We start from the raw sequence: 16,439 nt of genomic DNA, 5'->3' as shown, positions 1-16,439 counted from the left end.
TACCGTAAAAAAAGCATGTCTTTAACCAAACTTTAATTTGCACTGATCTTGGTAGATTGCGCTGGTTATTATGGAAACGATCTGACGTTGATGGTCTGTATTCTTTAATGTGCGCGTCGTCAGTAGATCACGCACAGAACTTTCCACTCCCATCGGTGCTTTTTTGCCCTATTTAGTAGATCTGGCTCTAAATGTGTTATATGGCCAATACAGTGTGTTTCTATTATAAGTGTATTCTTACTATAAACACATTTCGCATTTGTTTATGTGTGAAACATAATTTAAATTAGCCTATTCTGTGTAGTAATTGATAGTGTGCCACAGATGCAGTATTTTATGGTTCTTATGAACTCACTTTGCCCTTCTTTACAAATATGAGCTGATAGAGAAAACCCCTAAACACAATCTGTCACTTACTATAATTCCTATTAAAACATTCACAGAACAAGAAGTCACAAAGCCATAGGTCAAAAACCATTAGGGCAGTATTAATGTAGCTGTAGAGATTTCCATTTTAATCATGGTGTCACATTAGTTACAAAAAGAAGTATGGGTTGAAAGAATACCAGCAGCATTACAGGAAGTATTTAATTCATTTTTGTATTATCAAAGCAAACTGCAAGACAAAGAGAGGGGCAGATACACACAGCTTGTAGAAGCTGATATAGCCCGTATGAATGACTTGGAGAAATGGAGAGTGGGGGTGGGGAGGTTCATTTCAGGCTTGCTCCTTGGTTGGCACAGAAGCATACGACGGCACGCTCAAACACACAGCATATTTGGTCCTGGCCTGATTCTCAGCATTAACACGCAACTTTTTTCAGGGTTGTGACAGTTAGACGTGTGGTGTGACCATATTTGATTCTGCAAGTGTGAATGAACAAGATTGTGTTGTTTCATTCGTATGTTTGTGGCTGAAGTAAATTGAGTCATGGGTAAGAGCTACTAAGGAAGCGAATGAGATATGCCACACTGTTTGGGGTTGGCAAGATTTTGAAAAGAAGTCAAGATTTTGCTCATAAAGGCTGCATTTATTTGATCAAAAATACAGTAAAAACAGAGATAATGTTAAATATAATTACCATTTAAAATAACAGTTTTCTTTTTAATATTATATATATATATATATATATATATATATATATATATATATATATATATATCAGACTGATCTCATGAAATGGCGTATGTATGACACGCCAATTCGTATTTCCATTTTTGGCGTGCTATCAACACGCATAATCGCTTTTCAGCGTGTTTATCAACGCCTTTGACTTAACGTTATATTACTGTATATTATGTATATATAGATATATGACCTACCCCAACCCCGTCCCTAAACCTACCCGTCACTGGGGTTAATACCATTTATGAGTGTTCTCCTACCATCCTAGGAAAAAAAAGATCGCTCCACAGATGTAGATATAGATTTTGCTTCGTTTCGCTCGGACATTTAACGGCGTACACATACACGCGGAATCACTCGGACTTTTAATGGCGTAGACATACACGCAAAAGATTTCGGCGTGGACATACACGCGGATAGCTCAAAATGCGTATAGATAACACGCCACTTGACTTGAAAGTGGCGTGTATGTTTACGCAAAGTCATGATGTCATGTTGTATATATATATACATATAAATAAATATTTCTGTGATAGCAAAGCTGAATTTTTTGCATCATTACTCCAGTCTTCAATGTTACATGATCCTTCAGAAATAATTTTAATATGCTGATTTGGTGCTCAAAAAAACAATTATTATCAACGTTGAAAAAAGTTGTGCTACTTATTATTTTTTTGTGGAAACTGTGATCATTTCTTTTCAGGATTCTTTGATGGATATAAATATCCACTATCTTTGCGGTCACTTTTGATCATAAAAGTATCAAAAGTGCTAGCTGATTGAAAATATTAATTTCTTTAAAAAATTTAATTAAAAAACTAACTGACCCTAAACTAGTGTATGAGAGAGAGAGAGAGAGAGACAGACAGAGAAAAAAAAGGTTTGCTATAGACAAACACTTAAAGTCACAATTCACCCAAAAATGAAACCCTCTTTAAGATTGATGAAAGAGTATAGAGTAGTAGAATTAGGGTGGAGAAATTGAATAGCTAAAAGGCAGAGACAACACCCCAAATCAGTATGAGAGAGAGCAAGAGACAGAGTGAGAGGACAGAAGCCCAGAAATTAAGAAGGGAATGGGAGGGGGATGCTTAAATAGTCTGCAATAAAACAGAGCACTGAATGAAAATCTATACGGCGAGGCATTCATTAGCACTCGTTTGATTAATAGAGAAGATAGCAACACTCACACGCACACACGCTCTGAAACATCGAACGCAGCCACGCCCATGCAGACGCAGAGCAATGATGCCAGATGTTTGCATAAACCTGCAGCTTTAGTCACAAGTCGAGAGAATTTGGACATGACATTGGTTTTCATCACAGCCTTATTACTGCCTAATAGCCACGGATGGAACATCACACTCACTCCATCCCGTCTCTCTCGCTCTCTCTGCCTGTCTTTCGCTCGCTTTGTGATCACTCCATCTTGTTCATTCATCCAGTACTTGCTTGCATCAGTCCAGAGCTATGCAGATGAATTATTGATGAACGTACCTCTATGAGGGAGCCAAACAAATGGGGGTAGTGAGCGAGCGAGAGTGCGCAAAAATTATTTTTACAATTAAAAAAATGAGAGAGATAGTTACCTCATGGACTTGTCACTTACTCTTCGTTTCCCAAACAGGAACTATTCTACACTAATCTTTTGGACAGTGTCACAATTTGCGTCACAGCTCTGGAGCCGCATGTGTGATGGATTTCAGCACCATCTGTGGTGGACAGCGCCAGAGCACTAGCACAGACCCGCAGGCTGTGTATAGCTCTCGTTGTATGCTTCCAGCACCGGCAGCTGTGGATAGCACCTGCTCTTACATTTCAGAGCACACATTCTGGACAACTTCTGTAATCTGTACAGTTCAGTGCACCAAATAAAACACACCCAGAGCTGCAAGATTTGAAGTTGGCCCCTAACCAGCTCAATTGAGTACAGCGATTGCAGGCAGTTTGCTGCAAGTATATCAAGGCAAATGTTCATTTTGTAAAATGGCACATAATGACTTGCTAGTGAAAGGCTTAGGAACTTTGAAGCACTTAAATTGTTTTGTTGGTTATTTAAAGATTGATGTGATCCCAGCTGCTACTAGTGTACAGGTGTTTGGACCAGAAACTTAATCAGCTAATATAAGGAAAAGTATCATAGTTACCGACAAGTGTATATATATATATATATATATATATATATATATATATATATATTTATATATAAAACCAAATATTCAAACATAAATAAATAAAATTTAAACATATACATTTTTTTTTTAAAAAGTGAAAAATGTCCTGGTTATAAAAACCTGATCTTCTGAAATAAGACGACTACACTACTGTAATTATTTTAATAATCTATATGTGAATAATAACTATGTAATTACTCATCATTTGTGTTTAGTGTATTGTTGTGGAAACAACGTATTCACAACATAAATTACACAGTTTATTTGTGCAATCACTTGTGCATTTTCTGCAGATGCATATTGTCATATGTTTATATATTGCATATATCTGATTACTCTCATTTGTATTGAATTTATTTGGGTGAGTTCATTAATCCACTAGAAAAGTGCTTAATTTTACTGGTGTTACTTTAGCTGATGCAGCTCAAACAGGTCAATCCCTGACATTTATTGTCTATGAATGCATTATTTGAAACAATCATATTCTTTCACAAATATTCTTCTTAAAAACATTATTAGCGCATTTTTAATATAGTCTGCAGTGATTCTTGTCATATTTTTGCACATTTTTGTCTTTGTTCTTATCAACTAAACTCCTTAATAATAACAAGCATTTTTGCCAGTAATTTTGTTGCAAGATTAACCACTGGTTGCAGGTGAAGTATCAGCAAATAGATTAAATGATGTGAACCCTTGAACTGTATATTTACAGTGTTCCCATGTCACTGTTGTGTCCTTGAACAAAGCACTTAACCCAATGATGCTCCACAAGGGGCCGTCCTTACAGATAGTTGTTTGCTAATGGCAGATAACAGCATCTCTCATTTTTGATTTGTAATGATGTAATGTGTGAGAAATTCTAGAGGTTAATGCACACTTACAGAATAAAGCTCTCTGCTCTTAACCATAAGGCTGCTGGTTCAAGACCCACTTTTAGAAAGCCATCACTATTGGGCCCCGGAGTAAACCTACCTTAACTTCATTTATTATCTTGTTAAATGTTTATTTTATTTGATGGAATTGCTGGTAATATTATTTAAGTTGCATTTTTTATTAATTAATACTATTTGTATGTATGTTATTTCTTTCTTTCCTTTGGTAACACTTTACAATGAGGTTCCATTAGTTAACATTAGTTAAAATGAACCAAGAATGACAATGAACAATACTTCTATAGCATTTATTAATGTTAATTTCAACATTTACTACCACATTATTCAAATAAAAAGTTGTATTTGTGAACATTAGTTAATGCACGGTTAACTAACATGACTTTATTTTTATTAACTAACGTTAACAAAGATTAATAAATACTGCAACAAATGTACTGCTTTTTTGTAATTTCATGTTAGTTAACGCATTAACTAATTTTAAAAAATGAGACCTTATTGTAAAGTTTTACTCTTTCTTTCTTGAAAGAAAGAATTGAACTGAGTTGAAACTGAGACGAGAAGAAATGTTTTGAATTGAGTTGAAACTGAGACGAGAAGAAATGTTTTGAATATCTTTAAGGGATTATAGCAGAGGGACGAAGGCCAATGAGAAGAGAGTAATCTTGCTATTAAATAAACAGAGCATAAAAAACATCTGGGTGGTGTAGGAGTGAAAGAAAAGTTGAAAGGGCTGGTTTAGGGGGTTGTTGCATTTTTGTCCTTGAATGTGATAGTTGGTTATGAAGGATACCATCGTTTTTGCACAGCAAGAGTTGACAGTTGTGTGACAGTGGGGCAGCGTTAACTGGGGGTTAGAGGAGATTGGTTTTGATGAAGTTGAGCTTGAGTGGTCAGCGAGGTGCTAGAAAGGCAAGCTGAGATCTTTGCTGAGATTGTAGACATGGAAGAGGAAATGAGATAGAAAGTGGAGTGTTGTCAGCCTGACGGCAGCATGAAGTGCCATATGATTCAGCGGCTCAATCAAGTGATCTGTCATCATCATTCATGATATACGATTTTGTGGTTGAAAGGTTCCTGGGTTTAAATCCCAAGTGATTTTGCTCTTCAGAAAACTAAGTAGCAGGGCATATTTACTTGCATTTGTTTTGTTATTTTATTGACTTGAGTAATTTGACCTGTACTTCATGTTGCTATCAATATACCATTAACCACCATTTGGTAAGAAATTTTGACTTCTGACATTTAAAATGGGATGGAGTAAAATGGGATGGATAAGGTTTTCATCCAACGCCTTAAACAACTTGTGTGTTGGGGAAATTTACTTTTAAAGTAATGCATTACAATATTATGTTACTCCCCCAAAAAGTAATTAATTGCGTTACTTAGTTACTTTTTATGAAAAGTAATGCATTACATTACTTTTGCGTTACTTTTTCTCACCTGGACTGGGCTTACTGTTTTTTTTTAAAGGGGTGGTAAAATGCCCTTTTCACAAGATGTAAATGATGTAAATCTCTGATGTCCCCAGAGTGTGTGTGTGTGTGTGTGAAGTTTTAGCACAAAATACCCCACAGATTTTTTTTATATAGCATGTTAAAGTTGTCACTTTTTGAGGGTTAGCAAAAACTCACTGTTTTGTGCCTGGCCCTTTAAATGCAAATGAGTTTCAAGAGCTCTTGTGTATTAGCATCTGCGATTACCTCATGCAGACACACTAAAATGACAGAAACTGTTCTGCCTTTAATGTTAAAACAGAGTCAGACAAAGATTGAGGGAATCAAGAACAAGTGACAACATGTAGAATGCAACAGGACGTCTCTGAATGGTTAGTTAATGAATTTATGTTGCTGATGTGGAGTTAACTATCTTTAATTAGCATATTCTGTCATGATAATCTATAAATCGCTCGTATAGGAACTGTTGTGAGATGCACACAGAGTGACTTTTTATTGCATGTGAAAAGAAGAATGCTAAAGTTTGAGCTGACTCACAAATGTACTCTTATACAACAACTTTTCCTCTTCTCAACATGGACTGCTTGTCCCGGGGGCGGGGATTATGTACATTTTAGGGTTGCTGATGTCACTAACCTGAGAGAAATGTCGTGTAGTCCCTACCAGCTGTTTGTTGTAGTCCTTTTCTTTAAAGCAAATATCTCCCTTTGCTTTGAACTTTAAGCATTGTAACTTTGCAGATGTTGTTTATGCTCAAACAGCAACATTTCACACTAGCTAAAGTTAGAAAAGTGAAATCGTGTTTTACCACCCATTTAATAACAACAAAAAAAGTGATATTTTTGGCAAATGGTATGGCCCTTTAACACCAAAAGTTTAATGAATACGCCTCAGGCTGAAGGAAATGCATATTTACATATGTACATGTACAATAGAGGGTGCCGCTCAAACAAACCGTTCAGCTGTGCTGTCATTCTGGATTAAAGAACAATAGGATACAGGAGAAGGAAGTTCAACACTCTTATTTCTAAATCTAATCTAAAGTAATGTTTGCTTATTATTAGTATGGTTGAATTAGATAATTGGTAGATCAAGGTCAGCAGCAAAGACATTGGTTAATAAAGTGAGATTATATACATCAAGTATATTTGTGTAATTTAATATAGTTAATTATACAATTTTTGCGTAAAATTCTGAGATTGCATTTTACTGTTTTTATTTATTTTGAGGAATACTGAATGTTTTCGTGCAAGTGAGATGAGTAAATGAATGTTCACATTTAGTCTTGAACTAAAATAACCATCATGTTGTTTACACAGCGCACACAACACCACCTCACTTTATTTCTCTCAACATGAGGACAGGAGAGCTGTCAGTCAATAAATGTGAAAAAGTTACTTATTTGAAAAAGTAACTTAGATATTTTGTTGTCAATTGAAAAAGTAATTCTTTACTTTAGTTACTTATAAAAAAGTAATCTGATTATATAACTCAAGTTACTTGTAATGAGTTACCCCCAACACTGTGTATGAATAACTGATCCATATTTTTGCATGAAAATTTGAAAAATATGTCTTATGTTTAAATAGACAAATATGGATAGTTCTTCGTCTTGTATTGTTTATTGTAAAGAAATAAGTAACGTGACTGGTCAGACAGGTCAATTTAGCTTAAAAGGAATTATTAATGAATTTATAGGGAATCTTAAAAGAATCAGTTATACGGCCGAGTCGTAACTATAACCTCTGCAGAGGATATAAATATCCAAGCTATAGTGAAACACTATTTATTAGCAAGGTAATTTAGATCAGCAGTTTAAGACATTAAATCTGTAAGCACATAACACAAGACAATTATCTTTAAAATATAAACTAGACTTTATTGATTATTCTAAAACATAAAACTAATATCTAACACAAACCTACGCACACACACATTCATACGAGTTGCAGAAAGAAAGAGAGTGAGGAAAGAAAATGAGTTCAAGAGTGAGATAGTGAAATCCCAAGTTTCTATATGCACTTATAAGACATGACCTGAATGAACCATCAATCATTAATTTAACCCTTCTATCGTTTCTTAGGCGGGGTTATTAAATGATATATCAAAGAACCAGTTCAGTTAATAGTCTGGAGGATACTTGCTTGTTGTTGCGTTCCTTTGGGGATTCCTTTTGTCTGCGTAAAAGGGTGTTTTCCCGGGTTCGTTGACTGGCTGGTGGTCTCCTCGTCCTCGTGCCTGAATAGATGTTTGGGCTGCCAGGTGTGTTAGCGAATGGATGGAAAGTCTTTGAAGCTGGAAAGTGGGCTTTGCAGTCGAATCGTTTAAACGAAACTTTGCAGCAAAACTTAACTTAGAATCGAGACTCTCAACGGAAAAGAAAGATAAAGCTAAGAACAGAAAGAAAAATGAGACGAGAGTAGTTATAGATGGCTTGAATGAAGCTGTTTAACCCATGTTCTTCTGATCTTGTTTGGGTTCTTTTGTCTGATGGTCTACATGGTTACTTGTCTGTCCGGTTCGTCATGGCTTCTCCATGACTTCTGTAAATCTGCTCTAGCAAACAAATTCACAAAACTTAACCTCCATTCAATTCAACAAACGCTACTGGATTTTCGGGTACTAAGATTTTAAACTCCGCTGTTGTCCAGCCTCTTAGATGAGTTCTGACCAATTAGGCACTGTCTTTATTTGGGAGGTGGCGTTCTCGTCACCTCTCATCGTAAATCATGCGTTATCTGTGATCTCTTTACTCTCCGGCTTTAGCAGAGTACAAAAGTATACGGTTTAGACATGATTCCTATTATAAGAACACAAAACATTTTACACACATTTTATCTCAGAATTACGTGATATAAAGTAGCAATTGCAGGTTAGCTATAAAGTCAGAATTTCATGATATAAAGTCGCAATTGTATGTTATTAAGTCAAAATTGCGTGATATAAAGTGTGAGAAATATAGCTTGAAATTCTGACTTTTTTTCACAGAATTGCATGTTTATATCTCGCAATTCTGACTTTATAACACGCAATTGGGAGATATAAAGCCAGAATTGTGAGATATAAACTATTCTGAAAAAAAAGAAGCAATTGCGACTTTATTTCACGAAATTCTGATTTTATATCTCGCAATTCTGAAAAATAAAGTCAGAATTGCGAGATGTAAACTCGCAATTGTGAGATAAAAAGTCGCAATTATCTTTTAAAATGTTTTATTCTATGGCGGAAACAAGATATCATACTAGGCTATAGCCTACAGCCTGCCCTATTTAAGTAGCCTAATTAAATTAATATAAAGGGGTGATTTGTCCACTAATGGCCTTAAATGAACAACCAGTCGACTAGGAAAAAAAAAAAAAAAGAAAAAAATATTCCATATATCTTCGAACTTTGAATTTCAAACCAGCAGGCCATTCTGGTTTGAGCAAGCGTATGGGGGTAGAATTGTTGCATTATTCAAAATAAATAGATTATGATCCACAAATAAATGTAGAGATTCACAAAAATATATCAAATTCACAAATAAATACATTAAGATCCACAAATAAATGTAAAGAGTTTCACAAAAAATATAAAACTCACAAATAAATAAAATTAGCTTTGCAAATAAAAATATATATTTACAAATGTGTTTTATGCCACAAACACAACTTTCTGAATATAACACTCTGCTCGCTCATTCCGCTGGGTCGCTCGTATGGGGGTAGAATTGTTGCATTATTCAAAATAACTAGATTATGACCCATTATGATCCTAGATTAAGGATCCGCTTTCTGTGCATTTGTAAATCCCCTCACGCATTTGTGAATCGGTTCCTGTGCATTTGTAAATCCACGCATTTGTGAAACAGTTCCTGTGCATTTGTAAATCCCCTCACGCATTTGTGGATTTTGAAACACTTCTAGCGTCGACATGCAGACAAATCCTCAAATAAGTGGACTCCACCCACCCTTTACCTAAGCCCATCAGATAACGGCCACATTGAGCTGATCAATAGAGAGCCTAAGTCCCTCCCATCTGCTTCCGGCTCATGGGACCTTATTTCGGAAAAAAATTTGTATGGTAGTCAATGGCGAGAGACAACTTATCTTTTTATTCCGTCTGAACTGTGCCCTGAATTACACGTATGATGTTTGTCAACACAGGCATGACGGCGTAACGTTACGATTATAACGTAACGTTACGATTATGGCGTTAGACTATAGAAAAAATGACAGACGTTAGCTTCAGTAAAGTTAGCTTCATTCATTGAGAGAAAAGGAAAGACGTCACATGCGCGCCTTTTGGGTTTGTAGTCTTTGTAATTACGTATTTTCACAGTAATTACTCATCTTCACTTATACCTCAACAGTTTTACATCAAACTGCGACTTTCTTGACTTTAAAATGTATCTTTTAAATTGACAAACATCATATGTGTAATTCAGGGCACAATTCAAACGGGATCCAAATATTTGTTGTCTCTCGCCATTGACTACCATACAATATTTTTCCGAAATAAGGTCCCATGGTGGTCCACCGGAAGGGGAGGGACTTAGGCTCTCTATCGTAGCACGTTCTCGCTAGCACGATAGATTTTACATTTATCGTGATTATTGATATCGACTGATATTAATTTTTTTATCTTATTTTTCGGCCATATCGCCCAGCCCTAAATTGATGTACATTTTGCTACTGCTGTTGTTTACTTGTATTGATCTTATTTTTATTTATATCGCATAAACACATTTATCATACCTTTTAAATAATGCTGTTCTTTCAATTTCCTATTCAACAAATAATCCTGAGAAATACATCATGGTTTTCACAAAAATATTAAGCAGCACAACTGTTTTCAACAGTTTTATAATAATAAGAAACCTTTCTTTAGCACCAAATCAGCATATTATAGATGATTTCTGAAGGATAATGTGTCACTGCCATCACAGGAATAAAATACATTTATAATATTGTAATTGAAAACAGTTATTTTAAATTAAAATAATTTCACAATTACTGTTTCCCCTGTATTTTAATACAATAAATGCAGCCTGGGTGAGCATTAGAGACTTCTTTTAAAAACATTTCACAATCTTAGCAAAACTTTTGAAAAGTAGTGTACTGCCAAACCAATAAAAATATGGCAGAAGATATTATGAAGGAGAGAGGAAAGAGCTGGTGGCTGAACATTGAGCAGCGAGAATTGTCTCATGTGAGTTGTTCTCAGAAGAGTCACAGGGGTTTCAGGCAGGCCGTAGGCTGTGTCACTATTGTGTGGGAATGAATGACTGAAGTGCCTATACAGTACTTTGTTCTTGACGCAGGACACAATGTTTTTGCTTTTTTCATGTTTGCTCTGTTTTCATTTCTCTGTAGACGGTGCGTCATGGATTTCCCTATCAGCCCACAGCTCTGGCATTTGACCCGGTGCAGAAGATCCTTGCCATCGGCACTCGTTCTGGAGGAGTACGGCTGTATCCTTTTTTTCCCTCAGTAATCCAATGCTGTTTCCTCCACAGTGTAATTTCAAGACTTTGGGAGGGCTTTGGGATAGCTGCTTTCTGAGGTAAGGTATAATACTGACATGTTTCCTTGCTTTAAAGACCTCCCTATGGCATAGAGGGGTGTAAGACCATTTGACTGATTCCCAGAGGAATCGACGCACAATGTCACAAATGCATTAATACTGAGAATGACTGACAGAGAAATTGAGAGAGACAGACAGAGAGAGTGAGACACCCAGTTAACAACATATTTGGATAAATAATGGCTAAACAGGAGTATTGGCCACTAACAGAAACCTGCATTAGCTTAGCATTTTTGTTCTATAATTCTTTGGCAGCATTATTGAACAGGCCTGCGTGGATTTGGTGCCTGCAAAACTCCACAGAAAACGAATTATTGAGTGAAATCAGTGTTCATGCCTTACCAGTAAGCCTACAATAATGTTTTATTTTCAGAGATGTCTGATTCGATTTGCTGGGTAATTTCCCGTCTTTGGTCATTGTTTGCCTTTACGTCATGTAAACAATAAAAAAGGGCCAACAACTTTGTAAAAAGCAGTGCGCTTTCAGAAGCACATTTTTGAAAAAGAAATGCAAAAAAGGTAAATTGCTCCTAACAGATGTTGACTGAGAGCCCAGACAACACTGAAAAAAAAGATTTTTGCTGCTTGTTCAAATTGCTTAATTAAAATGAGCTTAAGCAACACAATTGCTATACATTTTGTCCAAACTTAATTTGATTGTGTTCAATCTGCTTAAATATATGTAAAATTTAAGTTTACTTAATTCATTTGTGTTGGATTACATAAATGGTTTGTGTTGCATTAAATGAAACTGGGCGGTGCTTGTTAGTTCCCAGCATGCTTTGCATATGTTGAAATATAAATATAAATGTTGAAATTAAGTGTTATTTTATGTGTTTTTGAGAAAATGAGAAAAGGGGAAGACTTGCTAGTGCGTAGTTGTGTTTAATGTTCAATTACATTGAAATTATTTGAACCATTTAAATTACAGTGGGTTACCATTGTGAAGAAGATCGGAGCATTTGGTTAGGGTGAAGACTGATTCAGCAATACTCACAGCAAATGCCTATGCTGATGAAGCATGTAAATCTTATCATTTAAGATGCTTAAAAGTGCTACTGGTAGTAAAAAGTTGGCAATAGTCTAAAAATTAATTAGTGTGACACTAAAATAAACTATATTGCATTGGATGAATGGGAATATGAATTAGAATACCTGAATCATATCAGTTGGTCTAAAACATTGCAAACTAGTTGGGCTGACACTATTAAATTAAGCTGTGGCCAACCATAGTAAATAAGTTGAATCAACCTTAATAAATTAAGTTGACCCAACGCAAGTACATTAAATTGGAATAACAGAATTGCATAATGCTGACAAGCAACTAAAGCAAGTTAATCATGTGGAAACCCTTTCCATGATTTTTTTTTTATGTTCATTCAAAGAGATATTTTTTTGAGTGAATGTTCCTTTAAATATTGTGCCAAATCTGGTGATGCTTTAAGCGACTAATAAGACTTTAATGGCATGTTCACACTTGGTAGGTTTGGTTCAATTAAAACAAACTCTGATGCGATTGCTCTGCTAGTGCGGTTCACTTGAATAAGTGTGAACATTTCTATCCAAACCCTGGTGCGCACCAGACTGCGAAAAAGATGGGTCTCAGTCCGCTTTCAAACAAACTCCGGGGCGGTTTGAATGAAATATGAATGCAACACAGATCAAAAACATAAAAAATAAATTAAAAAAAAGTCATAAAAGCTTTCTTTCTTTTAGTCTTAAGGTTTGGTCTTAAAAATTACAGTGTGAATGTTTACTGAACCAGGACTAAATGTATCATTTGTACCAAAAGAACTAAACTACAACTACACACCCTAATAATCCATTTTGCTACATTTTTACACATTTAAATCCATTCCACATAATTCTGGGGAAATTCTGAGCGACACAATAGAGCAGGCCATTCTGGACAATGAAGTGTGGGAAAGGATGGGGGCCAGGCTGAGCTTCTTTGCCCTCGATGACGCGGACTTGGGTCCAACAATGTTTCAGCCTTTCATCCCCACGTTGTTCCTTGGCGAATGAGCCCCCTCGCGTCACCTGTTGGAACACATCATAAAAAGGGTTAGGATTTTGGGAGGGGGACTCACCGTCTCTTCCGCTGTCCGAGGCCAGGAGGACGGGGCGCTGACGAGGTCCCCGAGTCAGCCTCGGTCTTTGGCGGCTCCTTCTACGGCTGGCAGGCAGCGTCAAGGCGGCCAACAGGCGGTCAAACCCGGGCCAGTCTCTCCCAAGCAGAACGGGAACCGGCAGATCCTTCATCACTCCTACCTCCACCGGCCAGATCCCAGGGCCAGCTGAGATGGTGACTCAGCGAGCTGGTACTTGTCGGGTATCCCCGTGGACACAGGTTATATGGAGGAAGGCGGAAGACTCCGATCGGGGGGACAGAATGTTCGAGTGGACCAGACTTACCGCACTGCCGGAATCCAGGATGGCCCGAACCGGCTTCCCGTTGATCCTGACATCGGCTTCCGGGGCTCCAATTGGTAGATTGTTATGAACAATGCAGCCAGCGAACCAAGTTCGGGCCGGAGGCGTAGAGGACGCCGTTGGCTTGGGCTCATCCCGCGGTGAGGGAACCGCTGGCCTGTCTACTTGTCCCTTAGTGCTCTTAAGCGTGCGTTGCTCGAGGGTCAGCCTTCGAGGAAAGGGTGGCGTTCGCTCCCCAGCCTCTCGCTGTAGGGCAGCATCTGCCAGTTCGATGGCTTCGACAAGTTCCAGGGTGGTGGTTGGGTTTCTCATCCCGACCGTCAGTCGGTGTGAACGGGGAAGAGCACGAAGCAGACGGTCGATGACAACGCGTTCCGCCACTTGACTGGCCGTTGGATCCCCCTCCAGCAGCTAGTGCTGCGTGAACCGCGTGAGTTCAGCGGCCTGGGGACGGGCCAGTCGACGGGGCTTATACTCCCAATCAATGAAGTATTGAGCAGCGCATACTGGATACAAATCCAGGCGGGCCAGAATTTCCCGCTTTACTTCGTCGTAGCGCTTGGCGGTGGCGGCGGGGAGAGAAAAGTATGTGCGCTGCGCTTCACCAGTTAGGAAAGGGGCCAATACCTGTGCCCAATCCTCATGCTGCCAACCTTCTGTGGTGGCTGTGACTTCAAACATCTGTAGGTACGCTTCTATGTCACCGTGGGGGGTCATCTTCGGTAACAACTTGGCGGCTTGAGTTCGGGGGTCCGGCATTGGGACGCATTGAGCGGCATGCATTGCTGCAAATTCCCTCTCGCTCTCATCCTGGCGGCTGGCAAGATGCTCAACTATTCATTGCTGGCGGATGCTAACCTCGGTGAGCCGGTTGAGAAGTTCCTCCATTTTGGGGTTGGATCACTCGCCTATGGCAGAACCGGGAGAGGGAGGAAACAAACTAAAAAATAAAAAAATAAAAAAAACAGAGATGTGCAGGAGCTCGTTTGTCTGTGATTTTTCATTTCCTTTTTTTTTTTTCCTTCACTCTCTTGCCTGCATTCTCCACCAAATGTCATGGGGTGAAGAATCACACGACAAGGGGAGCTCATGCAAAGTGCCCAAGAGTGGATTTATTTACAACATGAAGAAAAAAAACAAAGAAAAACCCAGTGAAGTGCGTTGCCTCTTCCTTGTAGTGCAGTGAGTCTGAGCTGTGCTTCTTGGAGTCTGAGCTGTGCTTCTTGAAGTCTGAGCTGTGCTTCTTGAAGTCTGAGCTGTGCTTCTTGAAGTCTGAGCTGTGCTTCTTGGAGTCTGAGCTGTGCTTCTTGGAGTCTGAGCTGTGCTTCTTGGAGTCTGAGCTGTGCTTCTTGGAGTCTGAGCTGTGCTTCTTGGAGTCTGAGCGGTCAACTGCTGCTTTCTGGAGAAAGATAGAGAACAGGCATTAACGTTCTGTCTCGTGCAGAGATCTCTCTCCATTTGACAAAGTCCATGTGGCTTATGTAGCTGTTTGCTTGATGGAGCACGGCTGGGGCCGATCAGCCTGTGATGAGGGCACGCAGGTGTTCCTCGTCTGTTTCCAGGGCGACGCTGATGAATCCTCTGGGTGCTCGTCACAATATATATATATATAAATAAACAGCTTAGAAAATGCAAAGTCTGCAGTTTCCATGTTGGAATTATTCATTTTAATACAGATATAATTAATTGTAAATACGCCAAAGAGAAAGAGCTCACAATTTAGAAGAGACCTTAGTAGTGAAAATATATTATCTGATTTGTGGTGTGTGTAATTTATTTTCTCAGTCGCATGAATAAATTAATCACGTTCCTTTAACCTGATCCCAGCACTTGGACAGCTCAAGTGTCTGGAGTGTTTTATGATTTGGAAAAATTGCCTGCAAAAAAATCAACTTAAAATGTTTTAGTTTGTCCTAAATGATGATGCTATTTATTTGGTTAATCACAAGAGGTTTGCTTGCGATATTGAGAAAACAAAGTCTGTGTGCAGAGAGTCAGACTAAGCAGAAAGTAAAGAGAAGAAATGACCAGGAATCATGTGGCAGATAGATGAGAGGAGGGAGGGAAAGAGAGATAGTGAGCCATTTTTGCATCATAGTGAATTAGCTTTGTGCTAATTATGGACCTGTCATTACCGTAGATAACTATGGACTGTGTTACTTAACTGTGAAAAGCATGACTCTTCCTGTCTCTCTCTCTCTCAATCTGTCTCTTACTTTTTTTCTGATACTTTTTCTTCTACTGTTTGTGTCTTTCTGTCTACCCTTTCATTCCGCATGCATCACATGCTAATGAGACATGAAAGGAAGGGACTTTGACTCTGTCGGGAGTCATTTCTGTGTCAGCTGAAAATTTTGCCATGGACTATTGTGTAAAGTCACTGTGTGCACAGATTTTAGATCATCATTGTATTCTGTTGCATGGCATCCACTGCAAGGACCTTTGATACTTATACTACTTTTTAGAAGTTTGGGTTCAGTAATATATATATAATATTTATAACAATCTTTCATCCTGTACCCATCATAATGTACTACGGCTTACTGATTGTTTTTGTTTAAGATTAAGTTTGCATTTTGTTCATCCTCACTTTTTCTCTTTATCTTTTCCTGGGCAGAATGTTATATTTAGTCCTTGTTCAGAGCTCAGTATTGATTGAAAGCTGACAAAGTTAAACATTCACACTGCACTATTGATTATCAACCTCTCTGTGCACTCACTGCATACACTGTCTGCAAATCATTCTTATAGGGGAATACTCAACGTGTGCATGGATGAGTTTGCATTTGTGCTC

General features: G+C 38.0%; 1 protein-coding gene across 10 annotated transcripts in view; it reads left to right on the top strand.

Moving 5' to 3' along the window:
• The window catches only part of stxbp5l (syntaxin binding protein 5L), a 196,220-nt gene that overhangs the window by 21,084 nt on the left and 158,697 nt on the right, over window positions 1-16,439 (top strand). For all 10 annotated transcript variants that reach the window (XM_077216031.1, XM_077216035.1, XM_077216033.1 and 7 more), the window contains exon 2: window positions 11,002-11,099. In XM_077216031.1, coding sequence (XP_077072146.1) covers window positions 11,002-11,099 — 98 coding nt within the window. The remainder of the gene's footprint in view (window positions 1-11,001; window positions 11,100-16,439) is intronic.

The sequence above is a fragment of the Siphateles boraxobius genome, unplaced genomic scaffold (assembly GCF_051911475.1).
Source record: "Siphateles boraxobius isolate OS27281-9 unplaced genomic scaffold, OSU_SipBor_1 7, whole genome shotgun sequence".
Taxonomy (NCBI): domain Eukaryota; kingdom Metazoa; phylum Chordata; class Actinopteri; order Cypriniformes; family Leuciscidae; genus Siphateles; species Siphateles boraxobius.
This window is presented reverse-complemented; position numbering and strand designations above follow the sequence as displayed.